The 25,947-nt window shown below is 36.8% G+C and overlaps 1 protein-coding gene across 2 annotated transcripts in view; it reads left to right on the top strand.

Moving 5' to 3' along the window:
• Positions 1 to 25,947, top strand: part of lamb2l (laminin, beta 2-like) — a 172,685-nt gene that overhangs the window by 33,618 nt on the left and 113,120 nt on the right. For both annotated transcript variants that reach the window (XM_061924733.2, XM_061924725.2), the window contains exon 2: positions 18,267 to 18,327. In XM_061924733.2, the coding sequence (XP_061780717.2) occupies positions 18,285 to 18,327 (43 nt within the window). In that variant the 5' untranslated portion in view covers positions 18,267 to 18,284. The remainder of the gene's footprint in view (positions 1 to 18,266; positions 18,328 to 25,947) is intronic.

Raw genomic sequence — 25,947 nt, 5'->3', positions numbered from 1 at the left:
GCCACTTCTGTTTCCCATTTTACGGCAGTTTTCTCAACATATAAGCATTTTACTTTTTTCGCAAAAATATCTTTTGATAATTCAAATAGAGCAAAACTACACTATAAAATGTAAACAGCTTTTTTGCCGATATTCGATATTCCGATATCGTCCAACCCTTTATTTACCGATACCGATATCAACCGATATATACAGTCGTGGAATTAACACATTATTATTGCTTATTTGGACAACCAGGTATGGTGAAGATAAGGTACTTTAAAAAAAAAAGTGTAAAATAAAATAAGATAAATCTACTAAAAACATTTTCTTGAATAAAAAAGAAAGTAAAACAATAAAAAAACAGTTACCGCATTTTTCGGACTATAAGTCGCAGTTTTTTTCATAGTTTGGCCGGGCTCCAGTGCGATTTACATGTTTTTTTCCTTCTTTATTATGCATCTTGGGCAGGTGCGACTTATACTCCGAAAAATACGGTACATAGAAACTAGTAATTAATGAAAATGAGTCAAATTAACTGTTAAAGGTTAGTACTATTAGTGGACCAGCAGCACGCACAATCATGTGTGCTTACGGACTGTATCCCTTGCAGACTGTATTGATATATATTGATATATAATGTAGGAACCAGAATATTAATAACAGAAAGAAACAACCCTTTTGTGTGAATGAGCGTGAATGAGGGAGGGAGGTTTTTTTTGGGTTGGTGCACTAATTGTAAGTGTATCTTGTGTTTTTTATGTTGATTTAATAAAAAAACCAAAAAAACGATACCAATAATAAAAAAAACGATACCGATTATTTCCGATATTACATTTTAACGCATTTATCGGCCGATGTTATCGGACATCTCTAGTACTAACCTTTAACAGTTAATTTTTACTCATTTTCATTAATTGCTAGTTTCTATGTAACTGTTTTTATATTGTTTTACTTTCTTTTTTATGCAAGAAAATGTTTTTTATTTATTTATCTTATTTTATTTTATTAATTTAAAAAAAAAGGACTTTACCTTAACCATACCTGGTTGTCCAAATTAGGCATAATAATGTGTTAATTCCACGACTGTATATATCGGTATCGGTTGATATCGGTATCGGTAATTAAAGAGTTGAACAATATCGGATATCGTCAAAAAGCCATTATCAGACACCCCTAATCTTTAGCCTATCTTCAGCCACTTCTGTTTCCCATTTTACGGCAGTTTTCTCAACATATAAGCATTTTACTTTTTTCGCAAAAATATCTTTCGATAATTCAAATAGAGCAAAACTACACTATAAAATGTAAACAACTTTTTGCCGATATTCGATATTCCGATATTGTCAAACTCTTTATTTACCGATATCAATCGATATATACAGTCGTGGAATTAACACATTATTATTGCTTATTTGGACAACCAGGTATGGTGAAGATAAGGTACTTTAAAAAAAAAAATGTATAAAATAAAATAAGATAAATCAACTAAAAACATTTTCTTGAATAAAAAAGAAAGTAAAACAATATAAAAACAGGTACCGCATTTTTCGGACTATAAGTCGCAGTTTTTTTCATAGTTTGGCCGGGCTCCAGTGCGATTTATATGTTTTTTTCCTTCTTTATTATGCATTTTGGGCAGGTGCGACTTATACTCCGAAAAATACGATACATAGAAACTAGTAATGAATGAAAATGAGTAAAATTAACTGTTAAAGGTTAGTACTATTAGTGGACCAGCAGCACGCACAATCATGTGTGCTTACGGACTGTATCCCTTGCAGACTGTATTGATATATATTGATATATAATGTAGGAACCAGAATATTAATAACAGAAAGAAACAACCCTTTTGTGTGAATGAGGTTTTTTGGGTTGGTGCACTATTTGTAAGTGTATCTTGTGTTTTTTATGTTGATTTAATAAAAAAAACAAAAAAACGATACCAATAATAAAAAAAACGATACCGATAATTTCCGATATTACATTTTAACGCATTTATCGGCCGATATTATCGGACACCTCTAGTACTAACCTTTAACAGTTAATTGTACTCATTTTCATTAATTGCTAGTTTCTATGTAACTGTTTTTATATTGTTTTACTGTCTTTTTTTATGCAATAAAGTTTTTTATTTATTTATCTTATTTTATTTTATTAATTTAAAAAAAAAGGACTTTACCTTAACCATACCTGGTTGTCCAAATTAGGCATAATAATGTGTTAATTCCACGACTGTATATATCGGTATCGGTTGATATCGGTATCGGTAATTAAAGAGTTGAACAATATCGGATATCGTCAAAAAGCCATTATCAGACACCCCTAATCTTTAGCCTATCTTCAGCCACTTCTGTTTCCCATTTTACGGCAGTTTTTTCAACATATAAGCATTTTACTTTTTTCGCAAAAATATCTTTCGATAATTCAAATAGAGCAAAACTACACTATAAAATGTAAACAGCTTTTTGCCGATATTCGATATTCCGATATTGTCAAACTCTTTATTTACCGATATCAATCGATATATACAGTCATGGAATTAACACATTATTATTGCTTATTTGGACAACCAGGTATGTGAAGATAAGGTACTTTTAAAAAAAAATGTATAAAATAAAATAAGATAAATCAACTAAAAACATTTTCTTGAATAAAAAAGAAAGTAAAACAATATAAAAACAGTTACCGCATTTTTCGGACTATAAGTCGCAGTTTTTTTCATAGTTTGGCCGGGCTCCAGTGCGATTTATATGTTTTTTTCCTTCTTTATTATACATTTTGGGCAGGTGCGACTTATACTCCGAAAAATACGATACATAGAAACTAGTAATTAATGAAAATGAGTCAAATTAACTGTTAAAGGTTAGTACTATTAGTGGACCAGCAGCACGCACAATCATGTGTGCTTACGGACTGTATCCCTTGCAGACTGTATTGATATATATTGATATATAATGTAGGAACCAGAATATTAATAACAGAAAGAAACAACCCTTTTGTGTGAATGAGGTTTTTTGGGTTGGTGCACTAATTGTAAGTGTATCTTGTGTTTTTTATGTTGATTTAATAAAAAAAACAAAAAAACGATACCAATAAAAAAAAAAACGATACCGATAATTTCCGATATTACATTTTAACGCATTTATCGGCCGATATTATCGGACACCTCTAGTACTAACCTTTAACAGTTAATTGTACTCATTTTCATTAATTGCTAGTTTCTATGTAACTGTTTTTATATTGTTTTACTGTATTTTTTTATGCAATAAAGTTTTTTATTTATTTATCTTATTTTATTTTATTAATTTTAAAAAAAAGGACTTTACCTTAACCATACCTGGTTGTCCAAATTAGGCGTAATAATGTGTTAATTCCACGACTGTATATATCGGTATCGGTTGATATCGGTATCGGTAATTAAAGAGTTGAACAATATCGGATATCGTCAAAAAGCCATTATCAGACACCCCTAATCTTTAGCCTATCTTCAGCCACTTCTGTTTCCCATTTTACGGCAGTTTTCTCAACATATAAGCATTTTACTTTTTTCGCAAAAATATCTTTCGATAATTCAAATAGAGCAAAACTACACTATAAAATGTAAACAACTTTTTGCCGATATTCGATATTCCGATATTGTCAAACTCTTTATTTACCGATATCAATCGATATATACAGTCGTGGAATTAACACATTATTATTGCTTATTTGGACAACCAGGTATGGTGAAGATAAGGTACTTTAAAAAAAAAAATGTATAAAATAAAATAAGATAAATCAACTAAAAACATTTTCTTGAATAAAAAAGAAAGTAAAACAATATAAAAACAGGTACCGCATTTTTCGGACTATAAGTCGCAGTTTTTTTCATAGTTTGGCCGGGCTCCAGTGCGATTTATATGTTTTTTTCCTTCTTTATTATGCATTTTGGGCAGGTGCGACTTATACTCCGAAAAATACGATACATAGAAACTAGTAATGAATGAAAATGAGTAAAATTAACTGTTAAAGGTTAGTACTATTAGTGGACCAGCAGCACGCACAATCATGTGTGCTTACGGACTGTATCCCTTGCAGACTGTATTGATATATATTGATATATAATGTAGGAACCAGAATATTAATAACAGAAAGAAACAACCCTTTTGTGTGAATGAGGTTTTTTGGGTTGGTGCACTATTTGTAAGTGTATCTTGTGTTTTTTATGTTGATTTAATAAAAAAAACAAAAAAACGATACCAATAATAAAAAAAACGATACCGATAATTTCCGATATTACATTTTAACGCATTTATCGGCCGATATTATCGGACACCTCTAGTACTAACCTTTAACAGTTAATTGTACTCATTTTCATTAATTGCTAGTTTCTATGTAACTGTTTTTATATTGTTTTACTGTCTTTTTTTATGCAATAAAGTTTTTTATTTATTTATCTTATTTTATTTTATTAATTTAAAAAAAAAGGACTTTACCTTAACCATACCTGGTTGTCCAAATTAGGCATAATAATGTGTTAATTCCACGACTGTATATATCGGTATCGGTTGATATCGGTATCGGTAATTAAAGAGTTGAACAATATCGGATATCGTCAAAAAGCCATTATCAGACACCCCTAATCTTTAGCCTATCTTCAGCCACTTCTGTTTCCCATTTTACGGCAGTTTTTTCAACATATAAGCATTTTACTTTTTTCGCAAAAATATCTTTCGATAATTCAAATAGAGCAAAACTACACTATAAAATGTAAACAGCTTTTTGCCGATATTCGATATTCCGATATTGTCAAACTCTTTATTTACCGATATCAATCGATATATACAGTCATGGAATTAACACATTATTATTGCTTATTTGGACAACCAGGTATGTGAAGATAAGGTACTTTTAAAAAAAAATGTATAAAATAAAATAAGATAAATCAACTAAAAACATTTTCTTGAATAAAAAAGAAAGTAAAACAATATAAAAACAGTTACCGCATTTTTCGGACTATAAGTCGCAGTTTTTTTCATAGTTTGGCCGGGCTCCAGTGCGATTTATATGTTTTTTTCCTTCTTTATTATACATTTTGGGCAGGTGCGACTTATACTCCGAAAAATACGATACATAGAAACTAGTAATTAATGAAAATGAGTCAAATTAACTGTTAAAGGTTAGTACTATTAGTGGACCAGCAGCACGCACAATCATGTGTGCTTACGGACTGTATCCCTTGCAGACTGTATTGATATATATTGATATATAATGTAGGAACCAGAATATTAATAACAGAAAGAAACAACCCTTTTGTGTGAATGAGGTTTTTTGGGTTGGTGCACTAATTGTAAGTGTATCTTGTGTTTTTTATGTTGATTTAATAAAAAAAACAAAAAAACGATACCAATAAAAAAAAAAACGATACCGATAATTTCCGATATTACATTTTAACGCATTTATCGGCCGATATTATCGGACACCTCTAGTACTAACCTTTAACAGTTAATTGTACTCATTTTCATTAATTGCTAGTTTCTATGTAACTGTTTTTATATTGTTTTACTGTATTTTTTTATGCAATAAAGTTTTTTATTTATTTATCTTATTTTATTTTATTAATTTTAAAAAAAAGGACTTTACCTTAACCATACCTGGTTGTCCAAATTAGGCGTAATAATGTGTTAATTCCACGACTGTATATATCGGTATCGGTTGATATCGGTATCGGTAATTAAAGAGTTGAACAATATCGGATATCGTCAAAAAGCCATTATCAGACACCCCTAATCTTGAGCCTATCTTCAGCCACTTCTGTTTCCCATTTTACGGCAGTTTTCTCAACATATAAGCATTTTACTTTTTTCGCAAAAATATCTTTTGATAATTCAAATAGAGCAAAACTACACTATAAAATGTAAACAGCTTTTTGCCGATATTCGATATTCCGATATTGTCAAACTCTTTATTTACCGATATCAATCGATATATACAGTCGTGGAATTAACACATTATTATTGCTTATTTGGACAACCAGGTATGGTGAAGATAAGGTACTTTAAAAAAAAAATGTATAAAATAAAATAAGATAAATCAACTAAAAACATTTTCTTGAATAAAAAAGAAAGTAAAACAATATAAAAACAGTTACCGCATTTTTCGGACTATAAGTCGCAGTTTTTTTCATAGTTTGGCCGGGCTCCAGTGCGATTGTTATGTTTTTTTCCTTCTTTATTATACATTTTGGGCAGGTGCGACTTATACTCCGAAAAATACGGTACATAGAAACTAGTAATTAATGAAAATGAGTCAAATTAACTGTTAAAGGTTAGTACTATTAGTGGACCAGCAGCACGCACAATCATGTGTGCTTACGGACTGTATCCCTTGCAGACTGTATTGATATATATTGATATATAATGTAGGAACCACAATATTAATAACAGAAAGAAACAACCCTTTTGTGTGAATGAGCGTGAATGAGGGAGGGAGGTTTTTTTGGGTTGGTGCACTAATTGTAAGTGTATCTTGTGTTTTTTATGTTGATTTAATAAAAAAACCAAAAAAACGATACCAATAATAAAAAAAACGATACCGATTATTTCCGATATTACATTTTAACGCATTTATCGGCCGATGTTATCGGACATCTCTAGTACTAACCTTTAACAGTTAATTTTTACTCATTTTCATTAATTGCTAGTTTCCATGTAACTGTTTTTATATTGTTTTACTTTCTTTTTTATGCAAGAAAATGTTTTTTATTTATTTATCTTATTTTATTTTATTAATTTTAAAAAAAAGGACTTTACCTTAACCATACCTGGTTGTCCAAATTAGGCATAATAATGTGTTAATTCCACGACTGTATATATCGGTATCGGTTGATATCGGTATCGGTAATTAAAGAGTTGAACAATATCGGATATCGTCAAAAAGCCATTATCAGACACCCCTAATCTTTAGCCTATCTTCAGCCACTTCTGTTTCCCATTTTACGGCAGTTTTCTCAACATATAAGCATTTTACTTTTTTCGCAAAAATATCTTTCGATAATTCAAATAGAGCAAAACTACACTATAAAATGTAAACAGCTTTTTGCCGATATTCGATATTCCGATATTGTCAAACTCTTTATTTACCGATACCGATATCAATCGATATATACAGTCGTGGAATTAACACATTATTATTGCTTATTTGGACAACCAGGTATGGTGAAGATAAGGTACTTTTAAAAAAAAATGTATAAAATAAAATAAGATAAATCAACTAAAAACATTTTCTTGAATAAAAAAGAAAGTAAAACAATATAAAAACAGTTACCGCATTTTTCGGACTATAAGTCGCAGTTTTTTTCATAGTTTGGCCGGGCTCCAGTGCGATTTATATGTTTTTTTCCTTCTTTATTATGCATTTTGGGCAGGTGCGACTTATACTCCGAAAAATACGATACATAGAAACTAGTAATTAATGAAAATGAGTCAAATTAACTGTTAAAGGTTAGTACTATTAGTGGACCAGCAGCACGCACAATCATGTGTGCTTACGGACTGTATCCCTTGCAGACTGTATTGATATATATTGATATATAATGTAGGAACCAGAATATTAATAACAGAAAGAAACAACCCTTTTGGGTTGGTGCACTAATTGTAAGTGTATCTTGTGTTTTTTATGTTGATTCAATAAAAAACAAAAAAAAACAAACAAACAAACAAAACCGATACCGATAATAATAAAAACGATACCGATATTTTCCGATATTACATTTTAACGCATCTCTAGTACTAGCCTTTAACAGTTAATTTTACTCATTTTCATTAATTACTAGTTTCTATGTAACTGTTTTTACATTGTTTTACTTTCTTTTTTATGCAAGAAAATGTTTTTTATTTATTTATCTTATTTTATTTTATTAATTTAAAAAAAAAGGACTTTACCTTAACCATACCTGGTTGTCCAAATTAGGCATAATAATGTGTTAATTCCACGACTGTATATATCGGTATCGGTTGATATCGGTATCGGTAATTAAGAGTTGGACAATATCGGATATCGTCAAAAAGCCATTATCGGACATCCCTAATCTTTAGCCTATCTTCAGCCACTTCTGTTTCCCATTTTACGGCAGTTTTCTCAAAATATAAACATTTTCCTTTTTTTATTTAACTACTGGTTCGCAAAAATACCTTCTGATAACTCAAATAGTGCTAAACTACACTATAAAAATGTAAACAACTTTTATTGAACGACATCGTTTATTTTAGATTCTCAAACGGTCCCTAAGTGTGATTGGTTGATACCACTTCCTGGTACATGCAGGGCGATTTTAGTTCTACTTCAATATCAGTATCGGTTGATATCGGTAATTAAGGAGTTGGACAATATCGGATATCGTCAAAAAGCCATTATCGGACATCCCTAATCTTGAGCCTATCTTTTGCCACTTCTGTTTCCCATTTTACGGCAGTTTTCTCAAAATATAAGCATTTTACTACTGGTTCGCAAAAATATCTTTTGATAACTCAAATAGTGCAAAACTACACTATAAAAATGTAAACAACTTTTATTGAACGACATCGTTTATTTGAGATTCTCAAATGGTTGTTAGTTATTTTTTGCATTGAACTTTCATCAACATAACTTGTTTTTCTTCTTTTGTAACAAATGTATTGAAACATTTGGTCACAAGTCTGCCCAACTGTCGGTCCCACATGATGATGGGCTGTAGAAATGTAAACATAAACATTTAGAGACAGAAATTGTGAAATTGTGCTTTCACCGTACAGGAAAATTCAAAAACTTGGTTGTATTATTAACAGGGTGTAGAGGTTGCCCTCTAGTGGGTTCTTCGGACCACCACACACTGCCAGGAGAGCCCGGAATTCAGGGTGTAACACTGTTTTATTTTCATAAACAGCAATCGGCTTCTGCTTTCCAACACAATGTCTTTATTCTTCCTGCGGCCGCTCATCAGCACCTCCAACTCCCAGTACTCGTCTCATCCCGGCTGCTGCTAATAAAGGCGACAGGTGCTTAGATGACAAGGCCCACCTGGGCCATCTACGCACCTGTCGCTGTCTTCGAGGCCAGCCCTGGCACACCCTGTTCCGCTGCAGGCCCGCAGGCCACGCCCCCCTCCACAACTATATCCTGGTTTATAGACCGTGATTTCAGTTCTACTTAGCTTACTTCCGGGTTCATTAAGGGTATATTTAGTATTACTTAGACTATTTCCTGCTTTATGGACAGTTATTTCATACTTAGCTTACTTTCTGGTTCATGGAGAGTGATTTTATTTCTACTTAGACCACTTCCTGGTACATGCAGGGCGATTTTATTTCTACTTTGACTACTTCCTGGTACATGAAGGGCAATCTTAGTTCTACTTAAACCACTTCCTGTTCATGGAGGGTGATTTTAGTACCACTTAGACTACTTCCTGGTTCACAGAGTGTGTTTTTAGTTCTACTTGGACTACTTCCTGGTTCATGAAGGGCGATTTTATTTCTACTTTGACTACTTCCTGGTACATGCAGGGCAATCTTAGTTCTACTAAACTACTTCCTGTTCATGTAGGGTGATTTTAGTACCACTTAAGCTACTTCCTGGTTCACAGAGTGTGTTTTTAGTTCTACTTGGACTACTTCCTGGCTCATGAAGGGCGATTTTAGTACCACTTAGACTACTTCCTGGTTCGCAGAGGGGGTTTCTCGTTATACTTGGACTACTTCCTGGTGCATGCAGGGCGATTTTAGTTCTACTACGACTACTTCCTGGTATATGCAAGGCAATTTTAGTTGTACTTAAACTGCTTCCTGTTCATGGAGGGTGATTTTAGTACCGCTTAGACTACTTCCTTGTTCACTGAAGTGTGTTTAGTTCTACTTGGACTACTTCCTGGTTCATGAAGGGCGGTTTCATTTCTACTAACTACTTCCTGGTTCATGGATTGACAGACACTCTCAGAGTTGAATGTTTACATTGATGCCATCAATTAGTGAAAACATAGTGTTGTATCTAAAAGTGTTCTCCATGCTGGTCGCTGGGTGTGAAACGACCCGTTGCGAGGCCGTTAAAATGGGTTGCAGAGGCTTTGCGGGTCAGTCTCTATAACGGTTCCTGGGACTCCTAGGGATCTGTGGGTGGCACTGGCTATGAGTCAGGGCCTGAGTGATCGCCCATGGCTGAGTCACCAGGCTGAGAGTGTCTGATGTAACTCCACTTGATCACGGATACATGGCCATGTCCAGGTTGCACCACAAAGTGTATCTTAGTACTGCACGGTCATCCAATCAAACAAATGCAGTGTCTGCATCTTGTATGCATGTACACTGAATATTAAATCAACAATGTCAGCCAATACATTAGTGTATAGTCAGTGCCAATTAAACCCTAGTCTTACATCAGCATGTGCAGTTTCGCCATAATAACTAATTGGTTTAGCAGTCAGATGCTAAAAAACGGTACTAAATTAACACACCTGTCATTCTGACTATAATGTTATCAGAACATAGATAAAACATCATAAACACAAGGAGAAGCCATTACTGTTTCAAATATGTATACGTAAACATGCATAGACTTGCAGAATTCTTCATACATAGCTTTAAATCTGTGGCGGTCAAAATGTAATAAATTGACTGTGTGGGAAACGCTGAAGTCATCATTGCTATTTATGCTGACTCAGCAGTTTAGTACTAAACCAACATTGGTTCTGTTGTTGCTGCTGTGTACTTGACCATGTGGTCACTTTCTCATGCAATCCAAATCATTTTTAAAGTAAAAAAAAATAAAAAAAATAATATATATATATATATATATATATATATATATATAATGATGTTTCACATTTGGTAAACAAGAACCATGCTCCAGTTATCACCTAACTAATTCAATAAACTAATAACTGAAACTCATTTTGGTGCTTTAGCTAATCAAACAATAATTAGAGGTAGTATGTCAACAACATTTAGTAACTTAACACCGAGCGCCTCCCTAAGGAGGTGTTTAGGGCATGTCCGACCGGTAGGAGGCCACGAGGAAGACCCAGGACACGTTGGGAAGACTATGTCTCCCGGCTGGCCTGGGAACGCCTCGGGATCCCCCGGGAGGAGCTGGACGAAGTGGCTGGGGAGAGGGAAGTCTGGGCTTCCCTGCTTAGGCTGCTGCCCCCGCGACCCGACCTCGGATAAGCGGAAGAAGATGGATGGATGGATGGACTAACAGCAAAGCACTTTTCTAACTACTATTCATTATTCAATGCTTATTATTATTAATATTAATATTATTATAATTATAACTAGGAATTATAACTGGGAAAACGATCCGCGCATTAACATGTGCATTAACACCCGCCATGTCATAACATCTTTGGCGTGGCGTGACGTGGTTGGGAGAGTGGCTGTGCCAGTAACCTGTGGGTTCCTGGTTCGATCCCCAGCTTCTACCAACCTAGTCACATCCGTTGTGTCCTTGAGCAAGACACTTCACCCCTGCTCCTCATGCGTCGTGGTTAGCGCCTTGCATGGCAGCTCCCGCCATCAGTGTGTGAATGTGTGTGTGAATGTGGAAATAGTGTCAAAGCGCTTTGGGTACCTTGAAGGTAGAAAAGCGCTATACAAGTATAACCCATTTACCATTTATTTTGAACATTATCGAAAAATTAGATGATCTTATTCATCTCATTGTGTGACTCAGAACTCATAAACTACTTATTAGGGATGTCCGATAATATCGACCGATAAATGCTTTAAAATGTAATATCGGAAATTATCGGTATCGTTTTTTTAATTATCGGTATTGTTTTATTTGTTTGTTTTTTTTTCCCGTTTTTTTTTTAATTAAATCAACATAAAAAACACAAGATACACTTACAATTAGTGCACCAACCCAAAAAACTTTCCTCCCCCATTTACACTCATTCACACAAAAGGGTCGTTTCTTTCTGTTATTAATATTCTGGTTCCTACATTATATATCAATATATATCAATACAGTCTGCAAGGGATACAGTCCGTAAGCACACATGATTGTGCGTGCTGCTGGTCCACTAATAGTACTAACCTTTAACAGTTAATTTACTCATTTTCATTAATTACTAGTTTCTATGTAACTGTTTTTATATTGTTTTACTTTCTTTTTTACTCAAGAAAATGTTTTTAATTTATTTATCTTATTTTATTATTTGTTTTAAAAAGTACCTTATCTTCACCATACCTAGTTGTCCAAATTAGGCATAATAATGTGTTAATTCCACGACTGCATATATCGGTTAATATCGGTATCGGTTGATATCGGTATCGGTAATTAAAGAGTTGGACAATATCGGAATATCTGATATCGGCAAAAAGCCGTTATCGGACATCCCTACTACTTATCCATGCAAACTTTATTGATTATTCACTTATGTAATTGTTCGTCTTACAAAGTGAGCACGGTAAAACTAAAGTGTAAGAAATTGTAATAAAACCAAAAAAAGGTAGGATTAAAAAAGCTCCGTTTCTTCCTACTCCTTTTCAGTCATGTTGTGATGAGAAACCGTGAATATGTGATGCACTTTATGCATGTTCTAAAGAAATTATTCTTACTATTACTATTATTATAATAATTGCATGTTCAAAATAAACTATTATTATTATAATACTGTAAGTAACATCCCTTTGATGTCCTTCTTTCTTTAATATCTCCTCGCCTACCACCACTTTGTTTTAGAGGTCAGGTTGGTTTAGCGTGTTGCGGCGTGAAAACATGCTAGTCCTTGCCTGACCACGTGTTTCCACACATGCACTGCGTATGCACACACACAAACACATTATTTCCAGGGTTTGTCATTCCATCCAGCCATGGCTGTGTTTGAAGAGCTTGTGCACACAAAGGGAAGGCCCTTGTTGCTCACAAAGCAGCCAAGCATCAGCATTGTCGCCTTATAACACGGTCGACCTTCCATCAAGTCCAATTCATTTCGCCTGGCGTCAATTCGCAACAAAGGCACTTTTCACGCCTGGCTTCTGCCAAATTTCGAATGGAATTTTGAATGTCTCCAAAGTCCGAGTTAATTGAATTTGAATATAAGTGGCAAACAGCAAGTAGAAGTGCAATTCAAATAGAAGGAAAATGAATTGAAATTCCGTGCAGGGGTCTCAAAACATGCGGCCCGTAGGCCAATTGCGGCCCGCGAGACGTTATTTTGCGGCCCCCACCTTAATATGAAAGTTTATTGTTGGTGCGGCCCGCTAGTTTTAAATGAATGGCGCTTGACAGGGTTGTGTGCGGAGCTGAAAGAATCCACCAATCACAGTGTGGTAAAAGGTTTTCGACAATATCGAGGGCGTGCCGTGATGGCACTGCCTTTAGTGTCCTCTAGAAACTGTCACCGCATCACCTTTTTCTCCATCCTAACAGCGTGCCGGCCCAGACACATGTTGTACGAGGTTTCTACAGACACACGTAAGGTATTGCAAGACATACTTGAGGAACAGCCATACATGTCACACTGAGGGTGGTCATATTTTTATTTATTTATTTTTTAACACATTTAATAAAGTCAAATACAAATAAGGCAACAAGAGAAATATCCTACACTTCTCTTTTGTAAAGTAAATCTGAACAGCCGATACGGGCATCTACATCAACTGTATGATTTGCCTGAGAAGCTGGACAGGACAACAAAAAAAAAACGACCAAAAAAAAAAAACAGACAATGTGTGTGAACAGAAAAGGGAGAATGGACGCATTTTGGCTTAGAAACTAACGATAAAGGTGAAGCTATAACACTGAAACGCCCTCAGGAAGAGGTGCTTTAAGACATGGCTATCTAGCTAGCGGCTAACGTCCATCCACAGTGTTTTAGCTACTTCTAAATCACTAATCCTCGCCTCCATGGCAACAAATAAAGTACGTTTCTGACAAGTATCATTATCACTGCAGGACGAGGAATAGCGAAACATGCTTCACTACACACCGTAGCTCAGTGTTTTTCAACCACTGTGTGCCGTGAGATACAGTCTGGTGTGCCGTGGGAGATTATCTAGTTTCACCTATTTGGGTTAAAAATATTTTTTGCAAACTTGTAATTATAGTCTGCAAATGATGTGTTGTTGTTGAGTGTCGGTGCTGTCTAGAGCTCGGCAGAGTAACCGTGTAATACTCTTCCATATCAGTAGGTGGCATCCGGTAGCTAATTGCTTTGTAGATGTCGGAAACAGCAGGAGGCAGTGTGCAGGTAAAAAATGTGTCCAATGCTTAAACCAAAAATAAACAAAAGGTGAGTGCACGTAAGAAAAGGCATTGAAGCTTAGGGAAGGCTATGCAGAACGAAACTAAAACTGAACTGGCTACAAAAGTAAACAAAAACAGAATGCTGGACGACAGCAAAGACTTACTGCTTAGTCCACAAAGTACATCCAAATATGACATGACAATCAACAATGTCCCCACAAAGAAGGATAAAAACAACTGAAATATTCTTGATTGCTAAAACAAAGTAGATGCGGGAAATATCGCTCAAAGGAAGACATGAAACTGCTACAGGAAAATACCAAAAAATAGAGAAAAAGGCACCAAAATAGGAGCGCAAGACAAGAACTAAAACACTAAGCACAGGAAATCAGCAAAAAAGTCTGAATAAGTCAGAGCGTGATGTTACAGGTGGTGACAGTACCCTTACTTTGAGACAAGAGCTATATTGATACATAGTTGGTTATGGTTTAAAGTCATATCCAACAATTGCGACGACGACTTTTTACTGTCAACTGAGTTTTGTTTTTTAATGATTTCTTCTGATGGTGTGCCTCCGCATTTTTCTCAACACAAAAAATGTGCCTTGGCTCAAAAATGGTTGAAAAACACTGCCGTAGCTCACCTGCGTCAAAATGTAAACAAACGTTTACATTTGGATCTGCGCCTAACATCCACTGTAATGATACCAAGTACAGGAGCGTATCTGATCGATACTACATCGATATGTTTTAGCATCACAACAATCTTCTTTTGTTTAAAAAAAAATGATATTATGTTTATAAACTCAGGAAGTACGTCCCTGGACACATGAGGACTTTGAATATGACCTATGTATGATCCTGTAACTACTTGGTATCGGATTGATACCCAAATGTGTGGTATCATCCAAAACTAATGTAAAGCATCCAAACAACAGAAGAATAAGTGATTATTACATTTTAACAGAAGTGTAGTTAGAACATGTTAAAAGAGAAAGTAAGCAGAGACTACTAGTAGATGAACAAGTAGATTAATAATAAATTTTTATAATAGATAAATAAATTAAAAACATTTTCTTGAATAAAAAAGAAAGTAAAACAATATAAAAACAGTTACATAGAAACTAGTAATTAATGAAAATGAGTCAAATTAACTGTTAAAGGTTAGTACTATTAGTGGACTAATCATGTGTGCTTACGGACTGTATCCCTTGCAGACTGTATTGATATATATTGATATATAATGTAGGAACCAGAATATTAATAACAGGAAGAAACAACCCTTCTGTGTGAATGAGTGTATACTTGCATACTTGCCAACCTTGAGACCTCCGATTCCGGGGGGTGGGGCCGGGGGCGTGGTTGGGGGCGTGGTTGAGATATATATATATATATATATATATATATATATATATATAAGAAATACTTGACTTTCAGTGAGTTCTAGCTATATATATATATATATATATATAAGAAATACTTGACTTTCAGTGTATTCTAGCTATATATATATATATTAGAGATGCGCGGATAGGCAATTATTTCATCCGCAACCGCATCAGAAAGTCGTCAACCATCCGCAATCCACCCGATCTAACATTTGATCAGAACCGCATCCGCCCGCACCCGCCCGTTGTTATATATCTAATATAGACGATGCAAGGCATTAGTGAGGTTATAAAGCTTTTGCCTGTTAAAGAAAGGAGACTGATCCAATGCAGCACTAACATTCGCGTGCCACGCTGTCACGACCCAGACGCACACCAGTGCGCAATCATATGGGAGCCGCGCTGGGCGCACCTCCAAGCGCGTCTCGCTGCCGGCGACGGCCGGGTATATGGGCCCGACGCTCCAGCGCCATCCATTTTCAGGGCTAGTTGATTCGGCAGGTGGGTTGTTACACACTCCTTAGCGGGTTCCGACTTCCATGGCCACTGTCCTAGCTGCTGTCTGTATCAACCAGGGTGAGCCCCACCCCTTTCGTGAGCGCACTGCGCGCGGAGTGACCCCTGTTACGCGCCCCCGGCAACAGGGGTGGCGGGCAGGTAAGCTGCGCGGGCGGAGCGCGCGGAGTGACCCCTGTTACGAGCCCCCGGCCACGGGGGTGGCGGGCAGGTAAGCTGCTTACCTGCTGCGCGTGACGCCGGCCGCGGCGAAGGCGGTCGAGGCGGGGTGTCGGTGCGGTGGGCGCGGTGGTGACCCTGGACGTGCGTCGGGCCCTTCTCGGTATCGCTTCAGCTACGGCTCCCGGTGGGGCCCTCTCGGGGGAAGGGGCCTCGGTCCCGGTCCCCGGCGAGGCGTCCCTTCTCCGCTCCGTAAAAGTGTCCATCTCTTTTTTTTTTTTTCTTCTGTTGTGGCATATGCAGCAGGTGCCTGCTCGTTTTTCGTATGTGGGTAACAACATTTAACTATGTATATATATTTACCAATTGGTTTAACTGCCACCCGCCTGAATCTATTTAAAATCAAATTGTTTTTTATTTCAACCACCCGACCCGACCCGACCCGACCCGCCGATAAAATCTAATTTTTTTTAATTTCATCCGCCCGATCCGCGGATAATCCGCGGACTCCGCGGTTGTGCCCGCAAACCGCGCATCTCTAATATATATATATATATATATATATATATATATATATATATATATATATATATATTTTATTTTATTTTTTTATTTTTTTATTACATATATATATATATATATGTATACATATATATATATATATATATATATGTATAAATAAATAAAATAAATACTTGAATTTCAGTGTTCATTTATTTACACATATACACACACATAACACTCATCTACTCATTGTTGAGTTAAGGGTTGAATTGTCCATCCTTGTTCTATTCTCTGTCACTATTTCAGAACACACACATTGTACAAATATACATTATAAAATCAATAAGAAAACGGGAGCTCTAATTTGGGAGTCTGAATTAGGATCAGAAGTTCCTATATAAACATTGCGCACTCACGTCGCCTGTTTGTATTGATTACTGCAGCTGTGCACTGGATTCATTCACAAATACAAACTACAACTCACAAACACGTTAGAGTTAGGCTCCACCATCAGAATGTGTACTTAAACTTATAAAGATCACATGGATATTATTCAGTGAGTTGATTCACCAAAACTAACCTGTTATACAGGAGGAAAAAGCACACAGGACGTTTCAATTGTTCACAGACTGGTCGCGCTCATCAGAATGACAGGACACTTCCGGTCTGCAGGTGATAGCATTCAATTGGGAAGAAACGCCCTACTGCCCCCTACTGACCAATGTGAATACTGATAAATGTGTAATGACAGCTCCAAAAACGAATTCAAACCACAAAATAAAATAAATAAATCAACACAAAAATGTGACACATTATGGGTGGGTCACATATGCATGTACAGTAGATGGCAGTATTGTCCTGTTTAAAAGTGTCACAACATTGCTGTTTACGGCAGACGAACTGCTTTACGGTAGACGAAAACTTGACTGCTGTTGTTGTGTGTTGTTACCGCGCTGGGAGGACGTTAATGAAACTGCCTAACAATAAACCCACATAAGAAACCAAGAACTCGCCCTCGATCATTAGCTGTTTATATTGTGGGAAAGCGGACGTGTGAACAGGCTGTCAACACGTCACTCAGGTCCGCATGGAGCTGGAGGGGGCGTGGCCTCCAGCTCCGTCTGAATTTCGGGAGATTTTCGGGAGAAAATTTGTCCCGGGAGGTTTTCGGGAGAGGCGCTGAATTTCGGGAGTCTCCCGGAAAATCTGGGAGGGTTGGCAAGTATGGTAAATGGGGGAGGGAGGTTTTTTGGGTTGGCGCATTAATTGTAAGTGTATCTTGTTTTTTATGTTGATTTAATAAAAAAAAAACTAAAAAAAAATGATGCCGATAATTAAAAAAACGATACCGATAATTTCCGATATTACATTTTAACGCATTTATCGGCCGATAATATCGGCCTGCCGATATTATCGGACATCTCTAGTATGAGCTAGAGCTTAGTAATGCCAACAATATGTATTTTTCTTGGTTACAGTCTAAACAGTATTTGTGTGTGTTTGTTGTCCCATGCAGGCTGACAGCGTGTACTGTATGAGGACCAACATGGCTGTCTTCATGATGCTCCTCATGCTGGGTGAGTTACGTCCTTCTCATATCCTCTATTTAACTACAAATACTTGGTGGGAGATGACCACGATGTATCCCAACAGGCATCTGACAATGCATTTTAACCAGTGAAGTTGTCACGTTGTGTAAATGGTAAATAAAAACAGAATACAATGATTTGCAAATCCTTTTCAACTTATATTCAATTGAATAGACTGCAAAGACAAGATACTTAACCTTCGAACTAGAAAACGTTGTTATTTTTTGCAAATATTAGCTCATTTGGAATTTGATGCCTGCAACATGTTTCAAAAATGCTGGCACAAGTGGCAAAAAAGACTGAGAAAGTTGAGGAATGCTCATCAAACACTTATTTGGAACATCCCACAGGTGAACAGGCTAATTGGGAACAGGTGGGTGCCATGATTGGGTATAAAAGTAGATTCCATGAAATGCTCAGTCATTCACAAACAAGGACGGGGCGAGGGTCACCACTTTGTCAACACATGCCCGAGCAAATTGTCCAACAGTTTAAGAACAACATTTCTCAACCAGCTATAGCAAGAAATTTAGGGATTTCACCATCTACGGTCCGTAATATCATCAAAGGGTTCAGAGAATCTGGAGAAATCACTGCATGTAAGCGAGGATATTATGGACCTTTGATCCCTCAGGCGATACTGCATCAAAAAGCGACATCAGTGTGAAAAGGATATCACCACATGAGCTGAGTAACACCACTGTCAGTAACTACAGTTGGTTGCTACATCTATAAGTGCAAGTTAAAACTCTACTATGCATAGCCAAAGCCATTTATCAACAACACCCAGAAATGTAGCCGGCTTCGCTGGGCCCCAGCTCATCTAAGATGGACTGATGCAAAGTGGAGGAGTGTTCTGTGGTCTGACGAGTCCACATTTCAAATTGTTTTTGGACACTGTGGACGTCGTGTCCTCCGGAACAAAGTGGAAAAGAACCATCCGGATTGTTCTAGGCGCAAAGTGTAAAAGCCAGCATGTGTGATGGTATGGGGGTGTATTAGTGCCAAAGGCATGAGTAACTTACACATCTGTGAAGACACCATTAATGCTGAAAGGTACATACAAGTTTTGGTGCAACATATGTTGCCATCCAAGCAACGTTATTATGGCGCCCCTGCTTATTTCAACAAGACAATGCCAAGTCCCGTGTTAAAACAGCGTGGCTTCATAGTAAAAGAGTGCGGGTACTAGACTGGCCTGCCTGTAGTCCAGACCTGTCTCCCATTGAAAATGTGTGGCGCATTATGAAGCCTAAAATAGCACAACAGAGACTCCCGGACTGTTGAACAACTTAAGCTGTACATCAAGCAAGAATGGGAAAGAATTCGTAAAAATGCCCCAGTGACAACTTTGTGTTGCTGCCATTAAATTCTAAGTTAATATTTATTTGCCCCCCAAAAAATGTAGTTTCTCAGTGTGAACATTAAATATCTTGTCTTTGCAGTCTATCCAATTGAATATAAGTTAAAAAAGATTTACAAATCATTGTATTCTGTTTTTATTTACCATTTACTCAACGTGCCAACTTCACTGGTTTTGGGTTTTGTATTTGAGATACCTTGTATTTTATGAAACTGGAGAGAAAATTGATGGCAACCTTGTCAAGTTTGTTGGTTTCAGGCATGTTAAAAGTCCGCCAAAATGCGGAAATCCGCGTTTTTAAGCATTAGTTTTTGAACCAGTTGTAGTTCTACAGTATTTATTAGTAGCCAGCGAGAAGGTTACAACACCGGAAGTATATTGCCTGAGGGGGCGTGGCTACAGGATAGGGTTGCCAAATGGGAGTTTTTTTGCATGCATGTTATAGAATTCTACATTATGGTTCCAATGACAATAATGTTAGTAAATGATCTTCTAAAAAAAACCTAAACATTCTGTGGAACATTACATGGGACATGGAGGTGTCAAAAAGACTGCCAAAAGAGGTTGGTAGATGAAAATCAATCTAAAGGTAAAATACTGTGTAGAAATTCCAACACTTGTTTAGATATCTACAGATCCACAGTATTGTTCATAATGTTTCCCCTAGGTTTGCAGACTGACACAGTTTTAGATCTGTTTTTGGCACCACTCCCGACTAAGGGTGTAACGGTACACAAAAATTTCGGTTCATTAATTACTAGTTTCTATGTAACTGTTTTTATATTGTTTTACTTTCTTTTTTTTATTCAAGAAAATGTTTTTAATTTATTTATCTTATTTTATGAATTTTTTTGAAAAAAGGACCTTATCTTTACCATACCTGGTTGTCCAAATTAGGCATAATAATGTGTTAATTCCACGACTGTATATATCGGTATCGGTTGATATCGGTATCGGTAATTAAGAGGTTTTTTGGGTTGGTGCACTAATTGTAAGTGTATCTTGTGTTTTTTATGTTGATTTAATATAAAATAAAACAATAAATAAAATAAAAAACAACGATACCGATAAAAAAAACAACAACGATACCGATAATTTCCGATATTACATTTTATTTTATTTTATTTTAATTTTTTTCTCTTTTTTTGTCCTGTCCAGCTTCTCAGGCAAATCATATAGTTGATGTAGATGCCCATATCGGCTGTTCAGATTTACTTTACAAAAGAGAAGTGTAGGATATTACATTTTAAAGCATTTATCTCTAGTAAGAACTTTACGCTACTTTGTATTAGAAATGGCAACAGCGGAGAATGAACAATTACATAACAAGAAGGTAGAGAAAAAGAAGAAGCTTATGACTACGGTGTCCGCACGAACTACAAAGGCGGACCCACGCAAATTTTCAGGACTTATGCATATCTCAAATACACGTCAGCAGGTACCAGAAGGTAAGAAAAGTTCGTTTTGCATAATATTGCGAAACAAAACGCCATGTAAAATAGCTAATAGGGGCCATTTTGCAGTCCTTATACACACACTACAATAATACTCGTATGTTGACAATCCATCAAGCGGTGCGGCTTCATAGCTTACCGAAGTAAAAACATTTTGACAGATTTTTCAGCGCCGTGTGTTATGTTCTATACTCTCAATGGAACATTTAAAGTTTTGGTGTTGTTTACTGGCGTCATCTTGCAGTTTACACGTGTCTATTATGTGTGACTGCCATCTACTGGTCACACTTATCATTACACCATGTACCAAATAAAATAGCTTCGAGGTCGGTAAGCACAAGCAGAATTATTCCGTACATTAGGCACTCCGGGTTGGTTATAGACTTAGACTTAGACTTCCTTTTTATTGTCATTCAAATTTGAACTTTACAGCACAGATAAGAACGACATTTTGTTACATAAGCTCATGGTAGTGCAGGATAAAAAAGCAATACGGTGCATATATATAAATAAATAAATATATATAAATAATATATAAATATATATATATATAAAAAATAAATAAATAAATATAAATAAATAAATAGATTATTGTACAGATAAATATATTGCGTCCACGTTTATGGATGTATGTTATATTGTCTTTTTTATTCCAGCGAGTTAATTTATTTTGGGGGGAGTTGAGGGGATGATTTAATTATGATGCGTTCAAGACTCTTACGGCCTAAAGGGAAGAAGCTGTTACAGAACCTGGAGGTTCTGCTTCGGAGGCTGCGGAACCTCTTTCTAGAGTCCAGCAGTGAAAACAGTCCCTTGGTGGGGGTGGGAGGAGTCTTTGCAGATTTTCTGAGCCCTGGTCAGGCAGCGGCTTTTTGCGATCTCCTGGATAGGAGGAAGAGGAGTCTAAGTATAAGGGGCACTGTCGATTTTTGAGAAAATTCAAGGATTTTAAGTGCGCCTTATAGTCCGAAAAATACGGTACTCGTATTTATGACCACATTTTAATTTTACGCCCTGAGGCTCTGGTAGGGGGGATTTGGGATAGGCTCCAGCACCCCTCCAGCACACCTTTAATATAAAATCCAATATAGTGCTCCTAATATAGCTGCTATTTGTCCTCTATTTCCTGTGTACTAGATATTAAATGAATGAATGAATGTCAATGAATGAATGAATGAATGGACAGATTAGTGCACAAGGTTTGTTTACATTCCTGCTTTGTTTTAGTAGCAAAGAAAGTGTTGCATTCAAGCTCCTTGAAGGTGCGTTGGAATCGTTCATGGTGACACCTGGAATGTTTCCTTTAATGAATAACATTTTCCATCCTGTCTCCACATTCTTGTCACAGCGTATACAGCGGAGGGAAATTGGATGCCTGGGGCTGTGTTTACCTGTCATCCTTTTTTGTGGGTTTCACTGCCTTGTGCTACGCTTTCATTACACACTTGTAAAGCAGCTGGTGCCAATGTTAGTGTTATTATAATTATTGCACTTACTGTCAGTCAGGCATGTCTATATTTTTGAAATTTGCAATTCTTATATATATATATATATATATATATATATATATATATATATATATATATATATATATATATATATACATATATTTTTATATATATATATATATATATATATATATATATATATATATATATATATATATATATATATATATATATATATATATATATATATATATATATATATATATATACACGTGTATAAATAAATAAATGATAAATGGGTTGTACTTGTATAGCGCTTTTCTACCTTCAAGGTACTCAAAGCGCTTTGACACTACTTCCACATTTACCCATTCACACACACATTCACACACTGATGGAGGGAGCTGCCATGCAAGGCGCTAACCAGCACCCATCAGGAGCAAGGGTGAAGTGTCTTGCTCAGGACATGACGAGGTTGGTACTAGGTGGGGATTGAACCAGGGACCCTCGAGTCGCGCACGGCCACTCTCCCACTGCGCCACGCCGTATATATATATATATATATATATATATATATATATATATACGTATATGTGTGCGTATATATATATATATATATATATATGTATATATGTATGTGTATGTATGTATATATATATATATATATATATATGTATATGTATGTGTGGGAAAAAAATCACAAGACTATTTCATCTCTACAGGCCTGTTTCATGAGGGGGTTCCCTCAATCATCAGGAGATTTTAATGGGAGCATTCACATACCATGGTTTATATAGGGCACAGAGTGGGTGGGTACAGGCTGGCGTAGGGGCGTGGTGATTGGCTCATGTGTTACCTAGGAGGTGTTTCCGTCTGTGGCGGCATGCTGTTACAATTTCGCTGCGCTTGTTGAGGGATGACAGGTCTGGACGGTAAATAATAAACAGTTTCTCTTTCAAGCATAGGTTGCATCTTTTATTACCACTATTGTAAGGTGTGCTGGATGCAAGAATTTGCCATGTTATTGAATATTCAACATTATTGTCTTTGAGGTCCCAAATGTGTTTGCTGAGTTCTGTGGTATTCCGCAGGTTTTGGTTCCTGAAAGAAGCCTTGTGATTGTTCCATCTGGTTTTGAACTCTCCCTCGGTTAATCCTACATATGTGTCGGATGTGTTAATGTCCTTGCGTGTTACCTTAGATTGGTAGACAACTGATGTTTGTAAGCACCCCCCGTTGATAGGGCAATCAAGTTTCTTTCGGCAGTTGCAGCCTTTGTTGGTTTTGGAGTCGCTCTGTCCGGGGGCCGACGGCTCATTTGCAATTGTTTTGTTGTGGTTTGAGATGATTTGTCGTATATTGTTCATACAGCTGTAGCTCAATTTAATGTTTTAATGTTGTTCTTGTTGAATACTTTTCTTAGGATGTTGTCTTTGGGAAAGTGTTTGTCAATCAGATTGAGGAATTTGTGTCCAATGTTAGTTGAGACGTTTTTGCTGTATGGGGGGTTGTACCAGATGATGTCGTTTCGTTTTCTGTTCTTTTTTGGTTGGTTTCCTGGCGTTGGTTCATAGGTGAGGGTGAAATTGTATCCGCTTTCATCAAGGGCTTTTTGGTACGGGGGGGTTGCTTGGTCAAATTCAGCTTTGCTAGATGACAGCATCGATAGCCTTTTATTAATTCCGGTAGGTATTCTTTTCGTGGTGGTGGGTGGGTGGTTGCTGTCATGGTGCACGTATTGGAGTGTTGTGTTGGGTTTCGTGAATGGTTGGTAGCTGTTATTTCTCAGGTTGAAAGTGACGTCAAGGAAGTTGACGGTTTGCTTGTTGGCTTCAATCGTGATCCGTAGGCCGTTCTCTTTGAAAATTTGGCATATGCGCTTCTTGGTATTCTCGCTGCTCCTTGGCGAGGCGCGACACACTGCCAGTCCGTCATCACGGTAAATACCAAGGTTCAGATTGAGGCTAGCGAGCTGGGAGAGGAGGAAACTCCCAACGAGTTCACACGTTTCTGCTCCGTCAAAACTTCCCATAGTGACGTCAAATGTTGCATTGTTCTTTTTTTGCCATGGTGTACTGTTGTGGATGAGAATGGAGTTTTTTGCGTGGATGATGATGTTTCTTTCGTTGCCTGTGATTGAGTCGTAGTCTGAGGCGAAGTCTAGTGCTTGAGTCAGTAGGTCTTGCGTGATGGAAGGGTAAAATTCCTCGATATCAAAGGAGATAAAGTTGTGCTGTTGTTTGTCTTGGATGTTGTTGAACCATTTGATTACCACCACGAAAAGAATACCTACCGGAATCAATAAAAGGCTATCGATGCTGTCATCTAGCAAAGCTGAATTTGACCAAGCAACCCCCCCGTACCAAAAAGCCCTTGATGAAAGCGGATACAATTTCACCCTCACCTATGAACCCACGCCAGGAAACCAGCCAAAAAAGAACAGAAAACGAAACGACATCATCTGGTACAACCCCCCATACAGCAAAAACGTCTCAACGAACATTGGACACAAATTCCTCAATCTGATTGACAAACACTTTCCCAAAGACAACACCCTAAGAAAAGTATTCAACAAGAACAACATTAAATTGAGCTACAGCTGCATGAACAATATACGACAAATCATCTCAAACCACAACAAAACAATTGCAAATGAGCCGTCGACCCCCAGACAGAGCGACTCCAAAACCAACAAAGGATGTAACTGTCGAAAGAAACCTGATTGCCCTCTCAACGGGGGGTGCTTACAAACATCAGTTGTCTACCAATCTAAGGTAATACGCAAGGACATTAACACATCCGACACATATGTAGGATTAACCGAGGGAGAATTCAAAACCAGATGGAACAATCACAAGGCTTCTTTCAGGAACAAAAACCTGCGAAATACCACAGAACTCAGCAAACACATTTGGGACCTCAAAGACAATAATGTTGAATATTCAATAACATGGCAAATTCTTGCATCCAGCACACCTTACAATAGTGGTAATAAAAGATGCAACCTATGCTTGAAAGAGAAACTGTTTATTATTTACCGTCCAGACCTGTCATCCCTCAACAAGCGCAGCGAAATTGTAACAACATGCCGCCATAGACGGAAACACCTCCTAGGTAACACATGAGCCAATCACCACGCCCCTAGGCCAGCCTGTACCCACCCACTCTGTGCCCTATATAAACCATGGTATGCGAATGCTCCCATTAAAATCTCCTGATGATTGAGGGTACCCCCCCTCATGAAACAGGCCTGTAGAGATGAAATAGTCTTGTGATTTTTTTCCCACACATACATATATTGCGCTCTACTACGGTATCGAGCACTATTTTTTGGATAACCTTA

The sequence above is a fragment of the Nerophis lumbriciformis genome, linkage group LG01, assembly GCF_033978685.3.
Source record: "Nerophis lumbriciformis linkage group LG01, RoL_Nlum_v2.1, whole genome shotgun sequence".
Classification (NCBI taxonomy): domain Eukaryota; kingdom Metazoa; phylum Chordata; class Actinopteri; order Syngnathiformes; family Syngnathidae; genus Nerophis; species Nerophis lumbriciformis.
Note: the sequence above shows the minus strand (reverse complement) of the source record. Positions and strands in the feature narration are given on the sequence as shown.